Consider the following 23026-nt stretch of genomic DNA (forward strand, 5'->3'; position numbering starts at 1 on the left):
CAAATGCAATGTGTCTATTGGAGTTTCCTGATCCTTTCTCCGGATCTTCAGCTCGGCCTTCCGGGGAAGGAGAGCTCCATGAGCTTGGAGGTGCTGGATAGAGAGTCGACATGGGGCGTGGCTACGTTTGGCGCTGTGGGGGCGTGGCTTCAAATCAGCAAGGCGGGGCCTCATCTGAGTGGGTGGGACCCAGGGGCGGTTCCACCGGTATAGGGCGGGCTAGAGGCAGGGTATTCTCCGAGGGGCGTGGCGGGTAGGCCGGCGCCTGGAGCGGCCGGGAAGTTCCCGGCAGGGTTGCGAGGGACGGTGTTTGGCTCCCACCGCCGGGTGAGCAACGAGTGCGGGTCTGGCGGAGCGCAGTGGCGCGCGGAGACCGAGAGGCGACCGGGGTCGGCTGGGCCCCCGGCGGCGCGCCCCTCGGCCGGGCCGGGAGTCGCGTCAGTCGGTGCCCCCGGCCGAGCGCGGTCCGCCTCCCTATCAGCGGCCATCAGTCCGGAGTACGGCCAGCGGGCATGTCAGATCCACCGGGGGCGCCGCCGCCGGCGCTCGCAGGCCGCGGGTGAAGAAGAAACTGCGGCTTCACTCGGCCTCGAGCGAAGAAGTGGCCCGGAGCGAAGAGGTGACCGAGAGCGAAGAGGTGGCCTTAAGCGAAGAGGTGGCCCAAAGTGAGGAAATGGCGGCAGCTGGAATCAGCGTGACCGTCACCCACAGTGAGCACGGGTGGCCGGGTGGGTTCCGTGCCGCACTACAAAGTCGGGCAGGGTCTGGGGATTTGGCCACGTGTTCTCCGGAAGCGCGTGTCCAGATGTTTGACCTGGCGTCCGGAATTGAAGGTTTCTATTTGTATGTGGGACTGGTTTTTCATGCGGGTCTCCTTTCTCTGTGGCCGCAGTATTTTATTTCAGGTCGTTTGTTTGCTCTTCGATGTCGTGCTTCACGTCGTAGTCCTGGTTGTGCGTATAAGCCTGTGCCTGCACGGTTACTCTGGGTCTTTGTGTCAGGCTTGTATCCGGCCATGTGTATGGCTGCTCTGTGTCTGGACACCTATGTGTATGTTGAGTCTGAACTCAGTACACCGTTTGAGTGAACCGTGAGTCCAGGCATACACTCTGGGTACCCTTTGGGTCTTCCTTCTGTTGGAGTTGACACAGAACTAAACAGTTCAATGGAGGACTGAGTCCATTAGGTTTCCTCAGGACCAATCATGGGAGATCTCAGGGCCTCAGAATCTGGAGGCCAGGATTTTAGATCCTACAGTTTTAAGTGACCTTGGGATGTCTCCTTTCTAGGCATCTGGTTTGTTCTCTGTGAATTAGAGTTGTTAACACCTGTCATATTGACTTCATGTCTGTTGAGCAGGCTCAAGGCTTGGCCTAATGCATGATAAACAGGCTACCTCCTTACTGCTTACATACCTGGAAAAGAAGTGGCACCTCTGCTCCAAAAAGAAATTTTCTACTGTTTTGACTGTATTCACTCATTTGTCTATTTATCAAGTACCAACCATGTATGTGCCCAGATGTGCCCAATGGGAGATACCTGGAGGAAAAAAACAAACCCTTGCCCATTACAGCAAAGAAGATAAAGGCCAGTACAGTACAGAATAGAGGGCAGCCAGGCCACAGGAGGCAGATGGCTTGTGATAAAGAGCATGGACTTTGGAATCAGATTTGAGGTCAAGTTCTGACTCCACAGTCAGGCCTCCATAGGCAGGTCTTGACTGAACTTAATTTGCTTATCTGAGAAATGGGGAATAATAGGTAGTACCTACTTCATAGGGTTGGTCTGAGGATTGAATAAGAGAATGCATAAAATGAGCCTAGTTAGCCCCTTGTGCTTGTTAAATGCTTAAATATTAGCTGATATCACTAATGCTGTTAGTTATAATAAAGGAAACAAAAATCCTTGACCAGGTCACCAGAAGAAAGCTGGGCAGATGGTGGGGAGGGGGGGGTTGCTGTTTGGAGTAGGTTGCATAGGAAATGGACCTTGAAAGCTGAAGAAGGCTCTATACTTAAATATAATAAAGTATCAGCCTACATTGGTTTATGTGGAAGAGTTTGTTTTTTTTTTTAATTGAACACTTTTCTCTCTCCCCAGGCAATGAGAAGCATGACCTACATGTCACCCCGCAGCAAGGCTGTAGTGAACCAACTGTCCAAGACCTGGCCCAGGTTGTTGAAGAGGCCACAGGGGTCCCACTACCTTTTCAGAAACTCATATTTAAGGGTAGGCATTTCTCTTCCAACTTTGAGCCCTAATGGCTAAAAGAATGGTAACTTTTCAGTTTTCAAAATTGGACACTTTGCTGTTTATTTATTTATTTCTTCAGCAAATATTTATTGAGGATCTACTATGTACTGGACACTTCCAAACACTTGGACAGTTATTAAAATTGAAGTTACATGAGGGTGGCAGAAATTTCACCCTTTTTTTTTTTTTTCCCTAAAGCAGACATCCTTGTCTTGTTCTTAATCTTAGGGAGAAGGTTTTCAGCCTTTTTTAAAATTTTATTTGTTTTTAGAGAGAGGGGAAGAGAGGGAGAAAGAGAGGGAGAGAAACATCAATGTGTGAGAGAGACAATCAATCGGTTGCTCCTGGCACGCCCCCAGCTGGGGACCTGGCCTGCAACTGAGGCATGTGCCCTTACTGGGAATTGAACTGGCGACCTTTTGGTTATGGGATGATGCTCTAACCAACACCTGTCAGGGCAATGTGGATGTGTGTGTGTGTGTGTGTGTGTTTAGTTGAAACAGTTAGAATCATATTGATTATACAGTTTTTACAACTTTTTTTCCAGGAAACACTTGGTTATCAAAGTTTATTGTGGTCTTGAAGTTTGCTGAAAAAATGAGCTTTAATGCCTACAGAGTCTTCTATTGTACTGATGTATAATTTATCCACCCCTTAGTCCTGAATTTTTGGCTCTTTCCAGTTTCTTACTATTAAGAATAAGGTTGCACTGACAGTTAGTGTGTAACAGTTATTTTGCAGGCACATGTCCAGTTATTTAAGATAATAACTAAAGTGAAATTACTGAGTCAAGACACTTCTGAAAAGGTTATACTAACTTATTCTCTTCTCCTTAGTGAAAACACTCATCTATCTCCTTGAAATCTGTTTTCAGTTTTGTACAATTGTTACAGCTTGGCATAACTTCCTTCTCTTCAGGAAAATCTTTGAAGGAAATGGAGAAGCCATTGTCTGCTCTTGGAATACAAAATGGTTGCCGTGTCATGTTAATTGGGAAAAAGGTAAATTGCTTTTTCCACCAGAATACAATAAAATCAAATGACTGAAGTCTTCTATGCATATTTCTGTGTAGAAGGCAAAATTGGGAACCCAGATTCTATATTGGTGAAGCACTGCCTCAACAAATGTAGTCTCCATTTGTTTGATGGGATCACCAGTTTTGTTGTTCTTATGCCCTCTGGCTTCTGTTGGCTTGGGCTCTTGCTCTGAAGTTAGGAGCTGCTGTACTGCCTCAATAACATAGCTTTTGTGTTGGTGGTAGAGTCTTAGTCTGGTTAAAAGGTGCCTAAGACTTTACTCAGTTGGAGGGGGATTTGCAAGAGAACATTTCATTAAAATAAACCTGTAGATTTAAAAAGTAAATACAAGTTTTAGGCTCTCTTCCTTTAACTCTCTTTTTTCCTAAAGTCTCCCACAAGGGAAAAACCTCTTTGGCTGGAAAGAAAGGTTCAGACTAAAGAATTGAGGGAGAGCCCTGGCTGGTGTGACTCAGTGGATTGAGTGCCATCCTGACAACCAAAAGGTCAGTGGTTCGATTCCCAGTAAGGGCATGTGCCTGGGTTGCAGGCCAGGTCCCCAGTAAGGGCATGTGAGAGGCAACTGATAAATGTTTCTCTCCCTCTCTCCCTCCCTTCCCCTGATCTAAAAATAAGTAAGTAAATCTTTTAAAAAAAAGTTGTGGAGAAAAAGAGCCAGTTGGTGACAGGTGAGGGCAGTAGGCTCTTGGATGATGAGAGGGCCCTGGCCAATCCTGTATTGTGACACAGTGGAATTGTTGGTCACATGAAGTTCCCTCACTTTGAGTGAGGTGGCTGACTCAGTGTGGAAAGAGGGTGAAGTTAGCAAAGTAGAGGTAAAGAAAATCTAGTCCAGACTTAGATCTGCTAGGGGACTGGCACTGTGAATTCAGCCAAAAAGAAGAATGTGAATAATTTGGGATAGTATAAAAGCAGGAAGATGCTGGCTCCGGCTATCAATTGTTTAGGTGAGAAAAGGGAAAGTATTCTAGATTTCTTGCTCAAGGGTAAAGGGGAATAGTGATGGGTAATGGCAGAACCCAAAGGTTGAGGTTGAAGAAACTGTAGACCCCTGATTGGAGCTGTCCTGGGGTGTGTGGTGCCAAATCTGATTCAAGTCTCAGCTCTACTTCTTTTTGGCTGTGCGACCTTAGGTTATAATAACATAATTTTACCATCTAAAATAGTACCTACTTATCTCATTAGGTTTTGGTAAGGCTTAAAACAGTAATACTGGTAAAGTGCTTAGGATAGTGCCTGGCATAGAGGAAATGAATGCTCAGTAAAAGTATTCATCATTGTCATGCTGGTGGGTGACATTTTGGAAATCTATTGAAAAGAATAGTACAATTTCACCTATCTAGCCATTCTGGACTCTTCATAGGTGTTCACTGTAATTTGTTCACTCTCCAGAGATCAGACTGGCTGTTGATGATCAGACCCAAGCTGAGATTGAGTCTGGCTCCATTCTCTGAATCCAAGTTGTCAGGGCCTTGCCAGAATGGTTACCTAATACCCTTTCTCTAGTCTGGAGTTTTTGTAGATGGAAAACCTAATGTCTATCCTGCGGCTTGCTTTCCAAGAAGCAACAGAGTTAAGACTATTTTTTCGGTGAGTGGTATAGACCAGTTGTGGTCAGACTTTCTTTTTTCCAGATGGGGGATACTGTTCTTGGTGACGATTTGCTTCATTTTATTCTTAAACATTCTATTTGTTTTAAGATTTTATTTATTTATTTTTAAAGAGGAAAAGGAAACATCAGTGTGTGAGAGAAACATGAAACAGTTGCCTTTTGCATCCCCCTAACTGCGGACTGAACCCACAGCCCAGGCATGTGCCCTGACCAGAATCCAACCAGCAACCTTTCGCCCTGTGGGACAATACCCAACAAACTGAACCACACTGATTAGGGCTCTGTTTTTTGTGTTTGTTCATTTGTTTTATTCTTAAACATTTTAGAACAGCCCAGAGGAAGAAGTTGAACTGAAGAAGTTGAAAGATTTGGAGAAGTCTGTGGAAAAGATAGCTAACCAACTGGAAGAGTTGAATAAAGAACTTAGTGGAATCCAGCAGGTAACTGTTCATGAACTTTGTGTATCTTCTCTAAAAACTTTGTGGAGATACAAATGTATGTTACAAGGGTAGGCTCTGTAGTCAGTCTCCTTGGGTTCAGATCCTGGCTCTCTACCCTTTCTATTACTGTTTGTTTCTACCTTTGTTTCAAGTTCCTCATCTATAAAAGGAAGAAAATGGTAAGATCTCCCTCTTAGGGTTGTTGTGATGATTAAATAATGTAGCTTAAGCCTGAGACATGCTAAGTGCTTTATAAGTGTTATAGTTGTTATTTTCAAACCCCAGCCAGCATCAATTTGTGCTTCTAGGAGAGCGCCTGCTATCTTAGGATCATGTATTATCTGAAATAGGATAGGGAACGTCTCTCAGTCTAGTCCAGTGACTTTCAATCAGTGTGCCACAAGAATTTTTAAAGCATGCAATACTTGACTGTTTAATCGGGGGCACTGACCTCTTTTCCCTTAGCTTGTCAAATTTTAAAAAATGGCAACAGCCAACACAACAATAGCTGTTAGGTGTGAATGAATCAAAATTATACCTTTTTTTTTTTTGGCCAGATCAGCAAAAAATAAATTTCTTGGTTTGCCACAGAATTTCATTTTATTTTTAATACTTATTCATTCATTCATTCACTCATTGGACAGAGGGGAAGGGAGGGAAAGAAATATCGATCAGTTGCCTCTCACACACACCCCAACCAGGGACTGAACCTGCAACCTAGGCATGTTTCCTGAATGGTAATTGAACCGGCGACCCTTTGCTTGCACGGCAATGCCCAACCAACTGATCCACACTGATCAGGGCCAGGATTTTAGTGATTAGATTATGTGTGCTGAAATGGAAAAGGTTGAAAATCACTGGACTAGGTTGATATAATGTGTTTAGCAAAGCAAAGAACATTTTGTTGATTCAGGGAAGGTCTAACTTGACCAGATCTTAGTGGGGTGGTCATCATATTCAATTTCTTGTATTAGAGATGGGGGTACAGAAATCAAGTAAGGATTAGAAACAGCCCCACATCATTTGTTTTTGACCTAATTTTATGATGCTTATGTTTTAATTACAAAAGTAATACATGCTGATTGTATATAACATTTAAGTAAATGTATGAGCATTAATGTGGAAACTAAAAATTATCTGTAAGGCCCCAACTCAAAGACAGCCATTACTGAAGCCAGGAATCTATTTTTCTGTCTTTAAAAAAATTGGTATGATTTTTTAAAAGATTTTATTTATTTTTAGAGAGAGGGGAAGGGAAAAAGAGAGAGAGGAAGAGAGACATAGATGTGTGAGAGATACAGCGATAGGTTGCCTCTCGCACGCCCCCAACTGGGGACCCGGCCCACAACTCAGGCATGTACCCTGACTAGGAATCAAACTGGCATCCAATAAATCGTCCAGTAAAAGAACAATTTACAAAGTGTGTATAACATCATTTAGCCCAGTAAATTGTTCTTTTATTGGATAAAAAAATTGAATATTTTTCTGTGGTCATTAAAAATGATCATACTTTTACCCTGGCTGTGGGCTGCGAACCAAAAGGTTGCCAGTTTGATTCCCAGTCAGGACACATGCCTGAGTTGGGGGCGTGAAAGAGGCAACCTATCGCTGTATCTCTGGCACATCTGTTTCTCTCCCTCTCTTTCTCCTTCCCTTCCCGTCTCTCTAAAAATAAATAAAATCTTTAAAAAAAATGACCATACTTTTCAAAACCTGCATAACATTTCATCACCCGTAAAGGTAGCATGGTTTATTATCTAACCAATCCTGTATTGTTCATCACATGTTATTTTACCATTTTTGGTAATGCTTCTTTGAAAGGCTTACACATAAATCTTTTCTGATTATTTCTAATTTTTTGGTAGAATAAATTGTTTGAGGTGGAATTGCTGGCTAATGTTTACTACATGTTGTCAAATCTGCATCTGTAACTGCCGGCTTTGATAAACATCCCCAGAGATCCCTGTTGTCATCAGCTTACTGGTCATTTGGCCAAGCATTGTGAATAAACAGCAAGACAATTTAATAAAATTAATGTAAGTGCTGCTATTTCTTAGCACATATCTCTGTCAGGAATTATATTAATGGTCTGCATGTATTCCCCCTTTGTCCTCACAGTAACCCTATGGGGTGTGGGTATCATAATATTCATTTTAAAAATGAAGACACTGAGGCACAGATAGGTTAAGTAACTTGTTCAAGATCACAAGCCCGTAAATGGCAACAGAATTCAAGTCCAGGCCTTTCATACTCTAAATCCCGTGCTCTTGACATCTGCCTCTTCTGTGTAGGTTTACTCTGGCTTCACCAGAGCGTGGGCTCAGGAGGCATCTGCAGCTCCAGTGGGTTATTATAGAGTGGCCTATTACAGTGCTTGGCCTGGCCCAGGACCAGCATTTCTAGTTTTTCCAAGAGATGAAGTTGTAGGTCTGAGGTCTGGCCCAGCCTACTGGGGGGGTTGTGGATTCAGTTGGTGTGGCTGCTTCATCAGTGTCTCAGCTTGGAGTTTTCCATTAGCCTCTAGGAACCCTTGCAAGAATGCATTATTTCCCCACAGGGCTTTCTGGCCACGGATTTGCAAGCTGAAGCTCTCTGCAAACTCGATAGAAGAGTAAAAGCCACAATCGAGCAGTTTATGAAGATCTTGGAGGAGATTGACACACTAGTAAGTAAATATTCACCTGAGAAAAACTAGTTTCCTTTGACTATATTTTAGTCAGTCTCACTCTTTCAGTTAATGCAGCCTTATTGTTTGAGGATATTAAGCACCTGCTATGTGCCAGACATGGCTAGGTCCTGGGTAGAAGCACAGAAAGATAAGAGAATTCCTCATTTCTAGGCACATCCCACTAACACAGGGCTTCTGTCATTTTTGTTAATGTATGCTAGTAGCATCTACTCCTTAAGAAGCTGGGATCCAAATGGTCCATGGTCTTTTGGTCAGAGAAACAAAGCTTCACTTTCTGATACTCATGTTACTGGTATTGAGCTCATTACCTGTAGAATTCAATCACACCCAGTCCTTGTGAGGCTATTGGGAATCATTGATGCCATGTTCCCTTTTACAGATGATGATAATGATGTTTCTAGCCTGATACCTCATTCTTGAGGGTGAACTACTCTGTTTGGGATTTGGGGGTGGGGGAATAAAAAAGAAGCAGAAGGTGCTTTTCCTGCCACAGTGAGATCATGGTATGGCTACAACGTAGTATCCATACATAGGAAACAGTGAAAGACCAAAGTCTGTGTTAAAGATCAGTTTCTATGGTCCAGATACGGAGAACAAAGGGAGCTTTTATAAGGCTAAGAGCCATGGAGGGGTCTTGGAGGATATAGACTCAGAGGAATGATTCTTGAAAATTCATGTCTCATTGACATTGGTGACCCATGACCTATTGTATTTGGTGTACTGTGGGTAATTCTGCTGTGTTCTTACATAATTTTCACTGAAAATTATTTGTGTGTCAACTTATTCTTCCATAGATTCTGCCAGAAAATTTCAAAGACAGTAGACTGAAAAGGAAGGGTTTGGTGAAAAGGGTTCAGGTGAGCTGTGTGGTGGAGCATTACAAAGGGTAAAATGTTGGTATCTGTGTTTATCTTTTCAAAGAAGGATATAGAAGTATATGTGGCCTTTTTTTTTTTTTTGGTTGTTACTCAGCATGAACCCAGAACATAGGAGAATTTCTTTTTTCATGTCCCTGTAATTATATTTGAATTTAAACTAATTGGGAAGGAAGGTCACTAGAGAGTCGATGGGGTGGACACATTCGTATATACAGTGTCCCCTGAAACTGTACAGTTGTAGTGTCAAGGCTTTCTGTCATCACCACCCTTTTGGGGATTATGGGCCTAGAGCATGGTCAGACCCTGGTCCTGTGCTTTCTTCTGCCTCCCTATCCTTCCTTCGAAGCCTCGGCCATCGCTGCACAGCCCGTCCCAGCATGAATCAGTCACCCGTGGGCTCCCCAGAGTGGCTGGGCACAGAGCCTTGGGGTTAGCTGGCTCTCAGTGGACCCTCACTGTCATGCATGGATCTTTTCAGGCGTTCCTAGCCGAGTGCGACACAGTGGAGCAGAACATCTGCCAGGAGACGGAGCGGCTGCAGTCCACAAACTTGGCCCTGGCCAAATGAGGTGAGGTGGAGAGGCTGTGCCACCCTGAAGAACTGTTCTACCAGCTCTGCCCCATCTGGAACAGAAGTTACCTGATTTCTCCAGGGTTTCTGGGGACAACTGGCCAATTGCCAGTTTTCCTTCTCCTATACCTGTTCTCAAAGAACAAGTATTGTCTTTACAATATTAAGTAGAGCTCTTGTCTGTTTTCCCCTTCTGTCTCTGTGTGGATGTGCTGGCCAGCAGCCCACCTTGGGGAGGGCGCCAGTCTTTCCAAGCCTTTTGGTCTTGGGTGCTATCATTTGTCCTTGGATAGTTTGGGCTTTTATAGTCCACCTTTGTCTTCAGATACATGAGGCCTTTTTGCCCTTGTGATCCCATAGTGCCATAGATGTAAATCAGAAGCACTGGGGCGGCGGGGGAGCGGGGGTTGAGTCTAGTCAGGAATGCTGGGAATGGCTTGAAACAGGTGCTGGGCACTAAATAGTCCAAGTATCTCGTTGTGACCTAATTCTGGAACAGCTGGCTTGGTCGTTGGTTCACAGACCCTGTGCTCACCTCCCAGTGACCCTGCAAAGCCACAGCCAAGAGGTCTCAGGTGGCTCTTCCTGGGGCAGGGCCTGTAGTTAATGTCCCCAAGCAAACCTGTAGAAGGTTAAAACCCAGTATTACTGAGCCTTTGCCTGAAACCAGGTGAGAATCGTGGCTCAGGAAGGGCAGAGAGGGGAGCAGAATGAGTAAGAAGCAGGCAGATGGTGAGGACAACTGTAAACTTCTCAGGAGCTCCTTCAGAGGCACTTCTGCCAACTGTACTGTCCTGAGGTCTGTATTTCCTTCAAGGCTTTCCTGTTCGTTTTGTGGCCTTCCCCATCCCCCCGCCCATTTTATTTTTAAGCAGTTTGTATACACATCAGCAAGCAGAAGAGTGTTTAAACTTTTTTTTAATGAGGTATGAGAAGCAAAAGCCTCTGTGGTTCCAGCTGTAATTTTATAAAATCGAAAGTGGCCCTGCATGCTAGAACTCGTAAACGGGGCAGCTGCAGCCACCCCATTTTTTCGCACAGTGCCCCAGTGACAGGGTCTTGATGGACAACTCTGAGGCTAACCTTATTTGGCAGAGAGGGCATCATTGAAGTCCCAGGAATTAGGACTGTGTGGGTCGGACTAGGATAAGGTGGTGGTGGTGCGGACAAGTGGATGAGGCTCAGGGCCCGGCCCAGTGCACGGCCAGCTGTAATCAGAGCAATTCAGTACTTACCTACTTTTATGTAGTAGCTGTGTCGCCTTGGGTCACAATATTAATGAAAAGTTACCGTGTGCCGGATACTATTTTAAGTACTTTAGATGTATTAGTTGTTTAATCCTCAAACAACCTAGGAGGTAGCCAGATACTAACCCATGTTAGAGAAGAGGAAACTGAGAGGGCTGAGGTAATTTGCTAAAGTCATGGAGTAAGTGGCAAAGCCAGGACACCAAGCTGGGCAGGTTGGTCCTGAGCCCATGCTCTTAGTCTCCACTGTACCGCCTCCCCACCGACGCGGTTGCATGTTCTCTCATTTTCTCTTCCTCTCCCTCCTTACCTCCCATGATGGTCTTTCCACTTCCTCTCTGGTCCTCTCCCATTCATTCTCCACAGAGCATTGTGAATGATTATAAAGTATAAATCTTATGTCAGTCCCCTGCTTAAAAACCTCCAGTGGCTTCCCATTTCTCTGAGAATAAAGGCCAAAGTCCTTACTCTCTGCCCTCTCCCATTTCATCTCGGGCCACTCTCCTATTTGCTCTGTGTGGTCAGCACTCAGGTCCTCACATGCTCTGTACCCTCCCCTTCCCCAGGGGCCTTTGCACACGCTGTTCCTCTCTTGGGACAGCGCCACGCCACCCTTCCACCACTGCCGCCCCTTTCCTAGGTAACTTCTGTTTACCTTTCAAAACTTAACTCAATGCCTTTTCCATGGACTGAGAACAAATCAAGGCTCCTCTCATAGCTTGCCATAACTTTTCTTCTACAGCATGTATCATAGTCTGTGATGATTTATTTATAGGATTGTTTCATTTAATATTTGCCTTTTATACTTGACTAAGTTCCTGGGGTTAAGGAGCTTCTTTGTATTGTTAACAGTGTATTTCAAACACATTGTCTGGTTCATAGTAGATGCTTAATAAATATTTGGAGAATGAATGAATGATCGTTGAACACACATACCAACAGTGAAATTCTCACAGCTGCACTCAGCCACCGAAGCTCTGTCAGCACAGGAATTTACAGCATCAGCAGCCATTGTTTTATTTAAGGATTGAGAAAATAGGCCCTAAGGCATGGGCTCCCTGGCAGATGTGCAGAGTGGTGACTGGGGCTTGGCCACACAGCTCACCCATCCACAAGGTATCTTAGCCTGTGAACAGGGAAAGAACATCCCTTCTCAGGTGCCCACTTTCCTGGGACATGATAAGCCCTACCGCAGGGGAGTACATGGAGCTCTGTGATCCCCCAAAATTTTCTTCAGCCTCACAGAACTGGAAGATTTCTTCCACACATAGACTGTTCAGTCCTAGATTTCCAGTTATCTTCAAGGCATAACTTAAAGATTACCTCCTCTGAGAAACCCTTCTTCATCTAGTAGTTAGGCCTCTTTTAGTTGAAAGAACCAGAAACTTAATTTCAAGGACATTGTTGAAATGGAAGATTTATTGTCAGGATGTCATGTTATCCCATGTAACTTTGGGAAGTTCAAGAACAACTGGGCTTCAGCAACTCAAACACTGCCTGGAATCTCTCTCTGTCTTGGTATGTCAGAATCATTCTCCATCCTGCTTCTCCTGCAAAGTAGGAAACATAGCTGCCAGCAGTCCCTACTTTGCACAGCTTTCAGCTTCACTGCCAGAGAGGAACTGTTTTCTTGTTTACAATTTGAAAAATCCTGAAGAATTTTTTGGCCAAATCAGCCAGGGCCGGAGCAGCAAAGTTACATGCTGTAGATAGGGCCTGTAGGGGTCCACACCTATATTTCAGGGTGGTTTCCAGAGGCAAGGCCACAGTTTCCACATCTGTAAAGCAGGAAATTAGGCATTTTTTCCACTGTGGGATGTTGCTCAAGCAGAATCTATGATTCCTCATTTGTGAGTGGAGGCCTGGGAGAGAGTGGTCACTGAGAGGCTTGGCCAAGCTATGCCGCTTGAGTTTAGGACAGGCATTCCACTTAGAGCGGAGACTTTTAGATGTCACAAATATCCACTCTCTTTCTACAATAAGTGAACCCCTAATTTTCAGCTTAGCATGTGACCAACCAGCTGAAAACTGTATTTCCCAGTTTATTGATTTTAGAGAGAAAGAGAAATATCAATGTAAGAGAGAAACATGGATTGGTTGCCTCCCACATGTGCCATACTGGGGATCCAACCTGCAGCCTTTGGTGAATGAGATGATGTTCCAACCAACTGAGCCATCCCACCAGGACTAATATGTACATCTTATGGGAAGCATTTTCAAAGGCAGTAGCTTGCCCTTTCTTTCTGAGTGCTGGAGTGTAGACATGGTGGCTGGATTTGGAGCAGCTGTCTTGGGCCTTGGGTAGAAACTGATGAGGAAGGCAGAGTAACAATATAGAAGGAGCATGGAGTTGGCTTATGAGGTCCATCTACATGAGAGAAATGAACTTCTGTTTAAGCCGCAGTTATTTCAGCTTTTCAGTCGCTCAGAGCCAAAATTAATCTTACTTTATTCATATGCAGGTGGAGAGCAGGAGATTCCATTCTGAATAGTAGTGGAGGGGCCTATAGATGACCTCCCAGTCCCTATAATGGTGGCGAATCCATCTACAATTCCTGCTTAGGTTCCCATTTCTGTGGTTCAGGGAATGTTGGTTCCTGCCTTCCCTGACCCCACTTTTCCTTTCAAACCTTGGCATGTGTTTTCCCACAGAGAATTTTCTGCCTTATCTGCCCACCCTAGAGCAGGAATCAGAGTCCAGGTGAACGTGCCCCCACCTGGCCAGGCCTCCCCACGCTCTTTCCCCCACCACCATTATCAAGAGGCTCCTATAGGCTTTGGCCTAAAGTGAGTACTTGACATGTACCATAGGCCGGGGCCTGTGTGGTCAGATTTCTGAATGCCGTGTGTTCCTGTGGGCCCTTGTGTGAGTGCATGTGTGCTGTGTGTGCCTGGGGTTGTGTCTAATGTCAGCATATTTAACAACCAGTCAGAGTGGGTGTTGACCAAAAGAAAGCAGGATCTGGAGTCATCCTGCTGTGGGTGGCCAGGGTGCAGGAGGGGGACAGCAAGGGCTTCGGACAGTACCTGTGTCAACTGTTACAGACCTAGTTCAGGGTTTTAACGAGCAGTTGTACCATGTACATTACCTGGATATCAGCCGTGGTTGTATGTGTGTGAGAGAGACAGAACTTGGGGTGCTGAGGTAGCCAGAGAGAAAGCCATGAGGGGTTGTGGGACCCTCTCAAAGGACACTGAAGCTGGGCCATGTACCCTGGCAGTGGCAGAAGGTACGGATCTCGCTTACGTTGTTGACCGCAGTCACACAAGAGCACTGGGCAGAGAGTTCTAAGCCAGGGGCTGGCCTGTTAGAGCCCTCAGAAAGGAAAAAACTACCTGGGATCTCTAGGGGCACATGTGACAGTTGAGCACTGAAGTGATGGAGAGGATGTTAATTCAGAGTAAGGGGGATGGGGCCAACCCCACCATACCACCTCTACAGCCACCTCCCCAGGGCCCCCACAGATACTGGCCCACTTGGCTGGGTTGGGCTGATCTTTTATTTCATGTCACATCCATTCCACTCCCACCACTGTTCACCAGCCTGAAGCTTCCTGGCTTATGAGGTTCCTGTGGGATCAGCATTTGCCGTCCTTCACGATCTGGATGTCCTTTTTGGTTTCTCTAGGATCATAGGAGACAGGAATGAGGCCACCTCCTCAGGAACCGTAACATACCCTTCAAGGACCTCGGTGCAGTCCATCCAAACACCCTGCTGAGTCCCACCCACCCACTCAGTGTATGGTGCAAGGCAGGTCTCAGGGGTGCCTGGGAACATCTTTTTACAGCATTTCTCTCATGCAAACCCTCCCCTAGAGACTTCAGCTTACTGGGGTTTCATCCACCCTTGCCTGCTGATGGCTGCAGATCTATTTTTGGCCCAGACTTCCCCTAAACTGTAGCCATATCTCCACTGGGATGTCCCAGAGGCTTTTCTGTCCACAGACATCACCACCCCACAAACCCACTGCACCCCACCCGCCCCGGTTCCTCATCTTGGCACGTGGAACTGCCCAAGCCCACAAGTTAGAAACCAGCATTTTCTAAGTTAGGACTGTCCCCCTGCTCTCCCGCACATCTGTCCAGAGCATTGTAGCTTCCAAAGGCTTTCTTCTCTTACATGACTTCAGTTGGCTCTGGCCGACTCAAGGGTCTTTTTTACTGAAGACATGAGACCAAATGGGTGATCAGACATACCAAGGTCATGTTTTGGCCCTGCCTACCTCTCTTAGACTCATTTCTTGCTTCTCCCCTGTTCTCGTTTACACTTTACACTCCAGCATATCCAACTTGTATTTCCTCAAATACAAACTTTCTCTTGTAGAACTTTTCAAACTCATTTCTCCACTTGGAATTCCCTTCCCTTGTTTCTTCATTTTCCTAGCTGATTTCTACTTATCCATCAGGGCTGGGAAGTCTTCCCTGCCCTTGTCATGTACCCACAAAACCCTGTGCACGCCCCTCTGAGATGTTGGAGTTCTATGCTGCAATTGGCTAACCATCAGCTTGGCTCCCCTCTTAGACTGACCACATGCCACAGGAGGCCAGTCATGCTGTCTAGCTTACTATGTATCCCCAGTGCTTAGCACATAGTAGGTGCTCAATAAATAATTGTTGGCTGATGAATAAATGAACAAATGAGGTCACCTAGTCAGTTGGGCCAGAACAAGGAAAAGAACCCAGGGTTTCTGCCCTCACTCCCAACCCCCCACAAACTATGGCTTTCTGCTTGAAACCATGCGCATGAATTACACTTGTGCTCATTCTCTCAGCGATGTTGGAGGATTTTACCCAGGTCAAGTGTATGTGAAGGAAGAGGCAGGTCAAGTCTTGTTCTTTGCAGACCTATATGTACAAGAGATGAGGCTCATGCAAGCAAACACACAGGAAGTGAGGTGTAGACTTACATCCGGGCTAAGCAAAGCTGGCATTCATTGTCATATGTGACCCCATCAGTGCCGCAGACCAGGTTGAATGTCTGGGAACATTTTGGAGACTCCCTCATATGATCACAGACGGGCTGTGAAAGAGAAGACGGGAGGGGGTGCATAGGGATTCAGAGGCAGTGAGCAGGAACCCAGGGGCTCTGTTTGGAGCCAGAGGGGCCAGTAGGTGGAGCCAGATTCAAGAAGGCCCCAGAGTGGGTCCGGTGAGCGGGAAACCAACCACTCGGGATCCCTTGGCATCTTTGCTTGCATGTGTGTGCTTAATTGTGTGTGGCTGTGGCTATGTGTACATTAGTGTGTACCTGTGTCTGCTGAGCCCAAATATGCAGACATCCAAGTGCGTGCCTGTGTTTAGTGTGTGGAGTGAGTACATGCTCCCAAGCTCCTAGGGATGTGTTCGTTACTCCTCAGAGGATCTAACTGGAACCTCTGCTGCTGGCCCCATTGAGGACCCCAGGAGAGAGAACCACCGGTCACTCCCAGGAGGCCCCTCCTCCCCTGGGGCTCCTGAACTCACCTCGGCCTGCATGCCATATCTGGTCCCTTATGTGGGAAGGCTGGAGAAAAAGACAGGGCTTAGGACTTAACTGAGGCTCAGTCTGAAAGAGTTCCAGGCTAGGCCTGAGGTCGGCTCAGAGCTGGTCCAGATGGGATCGAGGCCTGGGATCGGGATAGGGCTGGGGAAGCACTGCGGTGCAGCAGGGAGAGCCCCGGGCCCTGGAGACCTGAGTTATGCACGATTAGCTGTGTGAAATTGGATGAGCTTTGTCTACTCTCTGAGCTTCAGTTTCCTCATCTGCTAATACTCTAAATAATACTATTGTCTTCTCACATAGGGTTAATTAAAATAATGTTTGTAGAGTATTTGGCTCCTTATCTGGCACAGAGCAAGTGGGGCTAGATTCTGATGGGCTGACAGTGAAGATGCCGAAGCTGCTGGATGGGAAGGTGACTTTGAGCCTCTCATTATCTATGTGAAGGGAGGGTTGAGGGTCTCAAGGAGGCCAGCCCCACTGCCTCAGGATCACTGGGACATCAGGCTCATGGCCAAGGTGGAGTCAGAGTTCAAGGACACCTTGGTGTCTACGCATCAGAGCGAAGGGATGGATGATGGGGGGGCGGGTTTGGGGAAGGCTGGCATCTCCACAGGGCCAGTCAGTGTGCCAGGGTCACCTCTCTGGCCTGAACCTAACGGCCTGTCCGTCTGCACCATACAAAGCAGAGCGCCCTTGACCCTGCCGAGCCTGGGCAGGGGGACCTCACTGCTGGCAGGGGCCTTGGAGATCAGGTTGGGGCAGATCTCGAGTGCCTTGATGCCAAATTTGAGACTTTGGCAAAAGGGCTGGGCCTGCTCAGCCTAGAAGGGCTGACCTGGGGAACATACAGGCTAAGGAGGCCACCGTGGCCGCTGTGGAGCCATGGGAGTTATCTGAGCAGGGGTGTAAAGGAAAAACACGCTAGTTGGGGGGCTTCCCTCTGCAGAGGGAAGGCCAGAACAGCAGCCCCGGGGCCAGAACTGCAAGCAGCTGTCTTACCATTCTTGAGAAAACAAGCTCTTCTGCTGACACTGGCACTTCTGAAAGGCAAAATAGCAAGAATTAGGTGACATTGACTCTAGGCCCCAGATCTAAGCATCCGAGGACCACTTCTTCAGAGGACCTGTTCCAGCCACTATCCAATCTCAAATTCTTCAAGGAAAGGTAGTAAGTCACCAGACAGTGGGGTTCCCAGAAAGCTGATGTGACCTTGGGTTAGGTGAACTGATAGAAAGTCCAGAATTAGGAACAGTCCAGTCTGTTCCTTATTAGTCAAATTCCACTGGAATTATGTCCCATGTAATAATAAAAATAACATTTCATTAGTATGTGTCAAGCATGGAGAATACATGATCTTACTGCTCTTCCCACCTCTCTCACTCCTATGTGATGGAGGAAAGGAGCCAGCAGTGGATGCTGTGGTCTGCTTCCTAGATCCCACCCACAGGACTGAGGCAATCACTTCCTCAGCTGCCAAGAGTATTGGCCACTCACAGTGAGTCCCTTCCTAGGAATTACCCTCAGACAATGGAGTTACCTCGCCCAACGTCACATCCCCTACCCAGGTGCAATGGCCCGAACCGCTCATCTCTGTTCGGAACAATGCTGAAGGGCCTCCCCAGCCCCAAAGCTCCCCGCAGGACCGCGTGACGCCTCTGTTGCACTGTATTGCAGTCAACTTCCCTCTTCCCTCATGGGTGTTACCCCATGAGCACTCCCTCACAAACTGCATGCAGATCTGAGTTTGTTTCTTGGGGAGCTCAACTAACCTGTGAAGGACGTTCAGAGGTAAAGCAATGCAATTTTGTTAAGGGCAGAGCTGGGATTTGCACATGGGTCTGTCCCTCCCCAACCTGGCTCTTTCCATGCACACAGGTGTGCCTCATGGCCCCTCAACGTCTGGATGAATTGCTTTCACCTGAGTAAATTGTGATGCGGATGAGGGAACAAGACGTCTAACATCACAGGTGGAAGGAAAGGTGTTTATGTAAATTGGAGAAGAGCAGCATGCTTCCTAAAATCTCTAAGGCCTCTTGAGGCCAAGGGAGAGTTGATCTGTACAAGGAGGCTTCAGGGAGGTAGGTTTGAGCTCCAGAACGTTCTCTCAATGACAGCTATGCCTCAATGAAGGGGGCTGCCTCTAGAAGGGAAGAGTTCTCCATGACTAGAGATGTACAAGGCACTGTGGTTTTAGCTTCTCTTGTGAATGCTTTTCAAGAGATTTCAAGGTAGAGAGGGGAAAGGGAACTGAGACTAAGTGGCCTGTGGTATGCCCTTTTGGCCTGGTGTTGGGGCATCAAAATGCAAATCTAGCCTTGTCTCCCCACTGGCCCCAAACCCTTCCAGATCATAATTCCCAAAACTGGAAATTACCAAATGTCTTTCAGCAGGAGAATGGATAAACACATACAGTGGGGTACAATTTAGCAATAAAAATGAGCTAACAACTGATAATGCAACAATATGGCTGAATCCAAAAAACATGCTGAGCCAAAGAAGCCAGATACAAAAGTACATACTGTGTGGATGGGGCACCTAGTGCCAAGGTCAAGAGCAGCCTGGGGGTAAAGGAAACTTTTTATGTTACATTCTAGAATAGGCCAAACCAATCTATGGTAGAATAAAGAGCAGTGGTTGTCTGGGGGTGGGGATGGATTGATACGGAAACTTTTTTTTTTGACATGGAAAGATGGAAATGTTCTATATATTAACAGGGGTCTGTGTTACATAGTTATATGCAGTGTCAAAAATCATTGAATAAAATTCATTGAGTGATAAGATTTGTGTATTTCATGGTAACTGTTAGAGGAGCAAAAAAAAGCATTAAAAAATATGAAACTTCCATGGCTGCCTGTCATTATCACTAAGCTCCATCATTTTATGTTTAGGGCACTGTGGGGCACTGCGCGGGCTGCTGCCAGGCTTCTTCCTGGACTCGCTTCGTAGTGCTCCTCTCCCTGGCCCCGCACCCCAGCTATTCTCAGTCTCCTCTTCCTAGGAAAGGCTCTGCTTTGGCTCGTACTGCGCCCTCTCTCCAAAATGTCCTTATTCCCCTTCTTCTATTGACTCGTACCCTTTTTTCAAGGTTCAGATTCCTGATGTCCCCCAGGGTTTCCTGAGCAGGCCTGCATTTAAGCTTCTGTTTTAGTTTGGGCTGCTATAACAAAAATACCATAAACTACATGGCTTATAAAAAACAAACATTTGGGGGGCGTTTAGCTCTTACTCCCCAGCATATGTTGTCAGTTTGGCTCAAATAAACTCTTATTAATAATTTTAAAAAATAATAAACAATTAACCCTGGCCGGTGTGGCTCAGTGGATTGAGTGCCAGACTGTGATCCAAAGGGTCGCTGGTTCAATTTCTAGTCAGGGCACAAGCCTGGGTTGCAGGCCATGTTCCCTGGGGGCGGGGGATGGGGGGTGCTCGAGAGGCAACCACATTAATGTTTCTCTCCCTCTGTTTCTCCCTCCCCTCCCCTCTCTAAAAAAAATAAAATCTTTAAAGAAGTAAACAATTAAAAAAAATTGCTCACAGTGTTGGAGGCGAGAAGTTCAAGATCATGACATCAGCAGATTTGGTGCCTGGCAAGGGCCCTGTTCCTGGTTCATAGCCTGTGCCTTTTTACTGTGTTCTCAGTGGTAGAATGGTCTAGGGAGCTCCCTGGGGTCTCTTATTTTACAAGGGTACTAATCCCATTCATGAGGGCTCTGACCTCAGGACCTAACTTCTAATACCATCACCTTGGGGGTTAGGATTTCAGTGTATGAATTTGTGGTGGGGGGCACAAACATTCAGACCATATCAGCTGCTTTCATGCCACCGCATGCTGTCCCACTGGGTCACTCCTGCCATCCTATGGGCCTCAGCTTCTTGGGGCTTCCCTTGTCTTTGTCTCCATGTGGCAATGCCCCCACACAGTGAGTGTTCAGGAATTGACCACTGGAGTACATTGTGGGGAAGAGTTCAGAACTCTGGTGTCGAATTTCTTCCTCAAAGATGTGGGAAGAAGTTGTATTTACCCCCAGGCTGCCCTTGACCTTGGCCCAAGGTATCTCCTCCTCACTCAGCCAAGGCAGGAATCTGAAATGGTCCCCAGGGCAGGCCTCCTCAGTGTTCCCAACAGGAGAAGTCCTCAGGAAAGGAGCCAGGCTGGGAGTAAGCAGGCTGTGTGGAGCCAGAGGTCCCAGTCCCATTCTCTGAGGCCCCAGCCTGTGAGTCTATGCCCCCAGCTGGGGAAATGGGTGTGGGGCTGGCCATGAGGTGAGTGGCCTTGATGTCCTGCCAGGACTTGCCGTGCAACATCATCACTTTGTCCAGGAGGGTCTTAAGCAGCCTCCCTGCTTCCCCCTTTAGTCGGTTCTCAAGAGTAACCAGAGTGATCCTTCTACCATATAACTTTGCTTAACACCCTTCAGTGTCTCCCATTTTACTCGGAGGAAAAGCCAAGTTCACACTGGCCTTCAAGGCCTTACCCACTATAATTTCTGGTTGCCTCTGTTATCTCCCCTTCCATCACACTGAACCCTGCCTCTCACTCCCCTCCAACTGGCCTCCTTGCCAGACCTCCAGGAATGCTCCTATCCCAGGACCTTTGCACTGCCTGTTCCCTCTGCCTGGAACCTTCTTCCAGATATTGACAAGGCTCCCTCACTTCCTTCAAGGTTTGTTCAAACATTAGCCTCTGAGGGAAAACTCGGCTAATTTATCATTACAAACTCCTCCCAGTCTCCATCACCCTGCTCCACTTTTGTTTTTCCCTTAGCCTATATCTCCTTCTAACATACTGTTTAATATATCTTGTTTATTGTCCATTCCCCCCCCCCCCACCCCATTGGATTTAAGCTCCATCATGGAAGTTCTTTCTTTGTTTTGCTCACTGACATGTCTGAAGGGCCCAGGACCATGACTGATGCACAGCAGGTGTGGGACTGCTGAGGCGCCCCAGGCCTTGAGGAGGCCCCACTCCAGCTGCATGTGTTCAATCCAGGCCAAATGCTCCCAGGAAGAGGGCTCCCATGTGCTCACATGGCTGCCCTCAGTCCCTCAGCACTGGCCTGCCAGAGTAGTTGAAAGCTCTGAGGACCCAGGCCAGGCTTCCTTCAGGATCCACCCCGCTGCCGCCAGCAGACTTTCATATCATCTTGGTGATAGGCCTGCTCCCTTCTGCCTCCCTGATCTCTAGCCCAGTAGTTGCTCAGTGCAGCTTTGAAACAACAACCTCCTACTTTACAGCTGGAGAAATGTAGGCCCAAGAGGAGAAAGGATTTTTGCAATTCTAGCCCAAGTCAGGAATCAAACCCAGATTTCCTTTCTCCTAGTCCACAGCTTTCCCCATCCATGGTGGAGGGGTGCAGAAAAAAACTCACATGCAGAAAACTGAAAACTCAGGGTGCCCTAAGCCCAGCCTCTGCCCCTACCCTCAGCTCACCAAGCCACAGAGAATCCAAGCTCTGCCAACTCACCCCTGTCCACAACAAGAAGGGCACCCAAGGCCAGGGCAACCACCCACAGACGGAGAGCCATGTTGTTCCGGGGCTGACGTGGGCTCAGCTAGCTGCAGCCTGGGCCGGGGCAAGAATGGGGGGCTATTTATAGAGTTGATCCCTACCCTTATCTTATCTGGGGCCAGATGGGGAGGAGTGTCACCCAGAGTTAATCTCTGCACCATGACATCTGGTGAGAGCTTTCTCTGGTCAGAGAGGCTGAGTTGTGGTGGGTTGGGACCGTGGCTGTGGGGCTGGCAGATTTTCAAAGTGAGGAAGTGTTTGAACAATTTGCAAAGCTGATGCCAGTCTGGGGCCTGGAACAAGAGGGAGACCGAAATTGAAGTAGAAAAAGAAAAACAGAGAAACCCAGTCAGAAGACAGGGCTGCGGGTGAGAGAGAAGGCAGATCAGGAAGAAAGGGAAAAAAAAGCAACTGGAAGGTGGCAGTAGGCAGAGAAAAGGGGCTGGAGTCATCTATTCCTTTCCATGTGCCTCTACCAACCACTGTCGTGACCTCAGAAAAGCTCCTTTTTAAACTGGGCCTCAGGGTGTCCATGCACAAAATGGGGGTGATGATTCTGGCTCTGTCTGCCTCGTAGGGCTGCTGGGAGGATGAGAGTGGTGATAGCAGATGGGAAAATATTTTGCAGAGCATGAAATCCAGTATAAAGGGAAACGGAAACGTTTCCTGTTATTTCTTTTTCTTTTTTCTTCTCTCTTTCATCTTGATGAAGGCACAACTGATGGGGGCGGGGGGTGGGGGAAGGGCAAAATAAAATATAAGATGCCCTCATAATTTGCTCATATTTTTTGTCTATTTGCGTTTTAATGGGTTAAATGCTGACGCGATTCTTTTCAAGAAAAATCAGTATCTAAAACTACACCATATTTGTACAATATATATGAATGAGCTATTTGGTGGTCTACTTTCAAAGAATTTCTGATTTTATTAAAAGAGTAACAAAATTTGATTTTACATATGTATTTCTGTAATTCATTTAGATCAGTAGTTATTGGCTCCATTTGCAGATTAGACTTCCCAGGGAAAAATTTAAAACTACAGAATCAGGGCCTCCCTAAAAAATATTTGAATAAAAATTTCAGTGTTTTTTTTTTAAACTTTTTATTGGTTAGAGCTTTATTGGTTAGAGCATCGTCCTGATATAAATTGTGAGTTAAATCCCTCGTCAGGACACATACAAGATTCAACCAGTGAATGTATGAATAAGTGGAACAACAAATCTATGTCTCTCTCTCTTTTTTCCTCTCTCTCTTTCCCCTTCCTCTCTCTCTAAAATCAATAAAAAGTTAAAATAAAACTTTTTTATT

At 46.5% G+C, this 23026-nt stretch overlaps 2 protein-coding genes across 2 annotated transcripts; one reads left to right on the plus strand and one right to left on the minus strand.

Moving 5' to 3' along the window:
• The first annotated feature begins 110 nt into the window (after positions 1 to 110).
• On the plus strand, positions 111 to 16767 carry BAG1 (BAG cochaperone 1). Its single transcript, XM_054583299.1, has 8 exons — positions 111 to 207; positions 333 to 710; positions 2101 to 2229; positions 3172 to 3254; positions 5229 to 5342; positions 7900 to 8007; positions 8826 to 8888; positions 9388 to 16767. Exons 1-8 carry the CDS (start codon positions 111 to 113, stop codon positions 9475 to 9477), a joined length of 1062 nt encoding a protein of 353 aa, XP_054439274.1. The 3' UTR covers positions 9478 to 16767.
• Positions 14306 to 21735, minus strand: SPINK4 (serine peptidase inhibitor Kazal type 4). Its single transcript, XM_054582920.1, has 4 exons — positions 21675 to 21735; positions 17209 to 17249; positions 15635 to 15747; positions 14306 to 14351 (listed from the first exon to the last, which is right to left on the minus strand). Exons 1-4 carry the CDS (start codon positions 21733 to 21735, stop codon positions 14306 to 14308), a joined length of 261 nt encoding a protein of 86 aa, XP_054438895.1.
• Between the last annotated feature and the right edge of the window lie 1291 nt (positions 21736 to 23026).

Source organism: Pteronotus mesoamericanus, unplaced genomic scaffold (assembly GCF_021234165.1).
Source record: "Pteronotus mesoamericanus isolate MK-2021 breed Mesoamerican mustached bat unplaced genomic scaffold, CSHL_Meso_final contig_73, whole genome shotgun sequence".
In the NCBI taxonomy this organism is placed as follows: domain Eukaryota; kingdom Metazoa; phylum Chordata; class Mammalia; order Chiroptera; family Mormoopidae; genus Pteronotus; species Pteronotus mesoamericanus.

What these genes read in the sequence shown, in the direction of transcription:
- BAG1 (XM_054583299.1), top strand. Translation starts at nt 111, where the DNA reads ATGGGGCGTGGCTACGTTTGGCGCTGTGGGGGCGTGGCTTCAAATCAG. An exon ending in ACCCAGGGGCGGTTCCACCG is followed by an intron (nt 208 to 332) that starts GTATAGGGCGGG and finishes CCGCCGGGTGAG; the next exon opens with CAACGAGTGCGGGTCTGGCG. An exon ending in TCAGAAACTCATATTTAAGG is followed by an intron (nt 2,230 to 3,171) that starts GTAGGCATTTCT and finishes CCTTCTCTTCAG; the next exon opens with GAAAATCTTTGAAGGAAATG.
- SPINK4 (XM_054582920.1), bottom strand. Translation starts at nt 21,735, where the DNA reads ATGGCTCTCCGTCTGTGGGTGGTTGCCCTGGCCTTGGGTGCCCTTCTT. An exon ending in CCTTCTTGTTGTGGACAGGG is followed by an intron (nt 17,250 to 21,674) that starts GTGAGTTGGCAG and finishes TTTGCCTTTCAG; the next exon opens with AAGTGCCAGTGTCAGCAGAA. An exon ending in CAGCTTTGCTTAGCCCGGAT is followed by an intron (nt 14,352 to 15,634) that starts GTAAGTCTACAC and finishes CTATGATCCTAG; the next exon opens with AGAAACCAAAAAGGACATCC.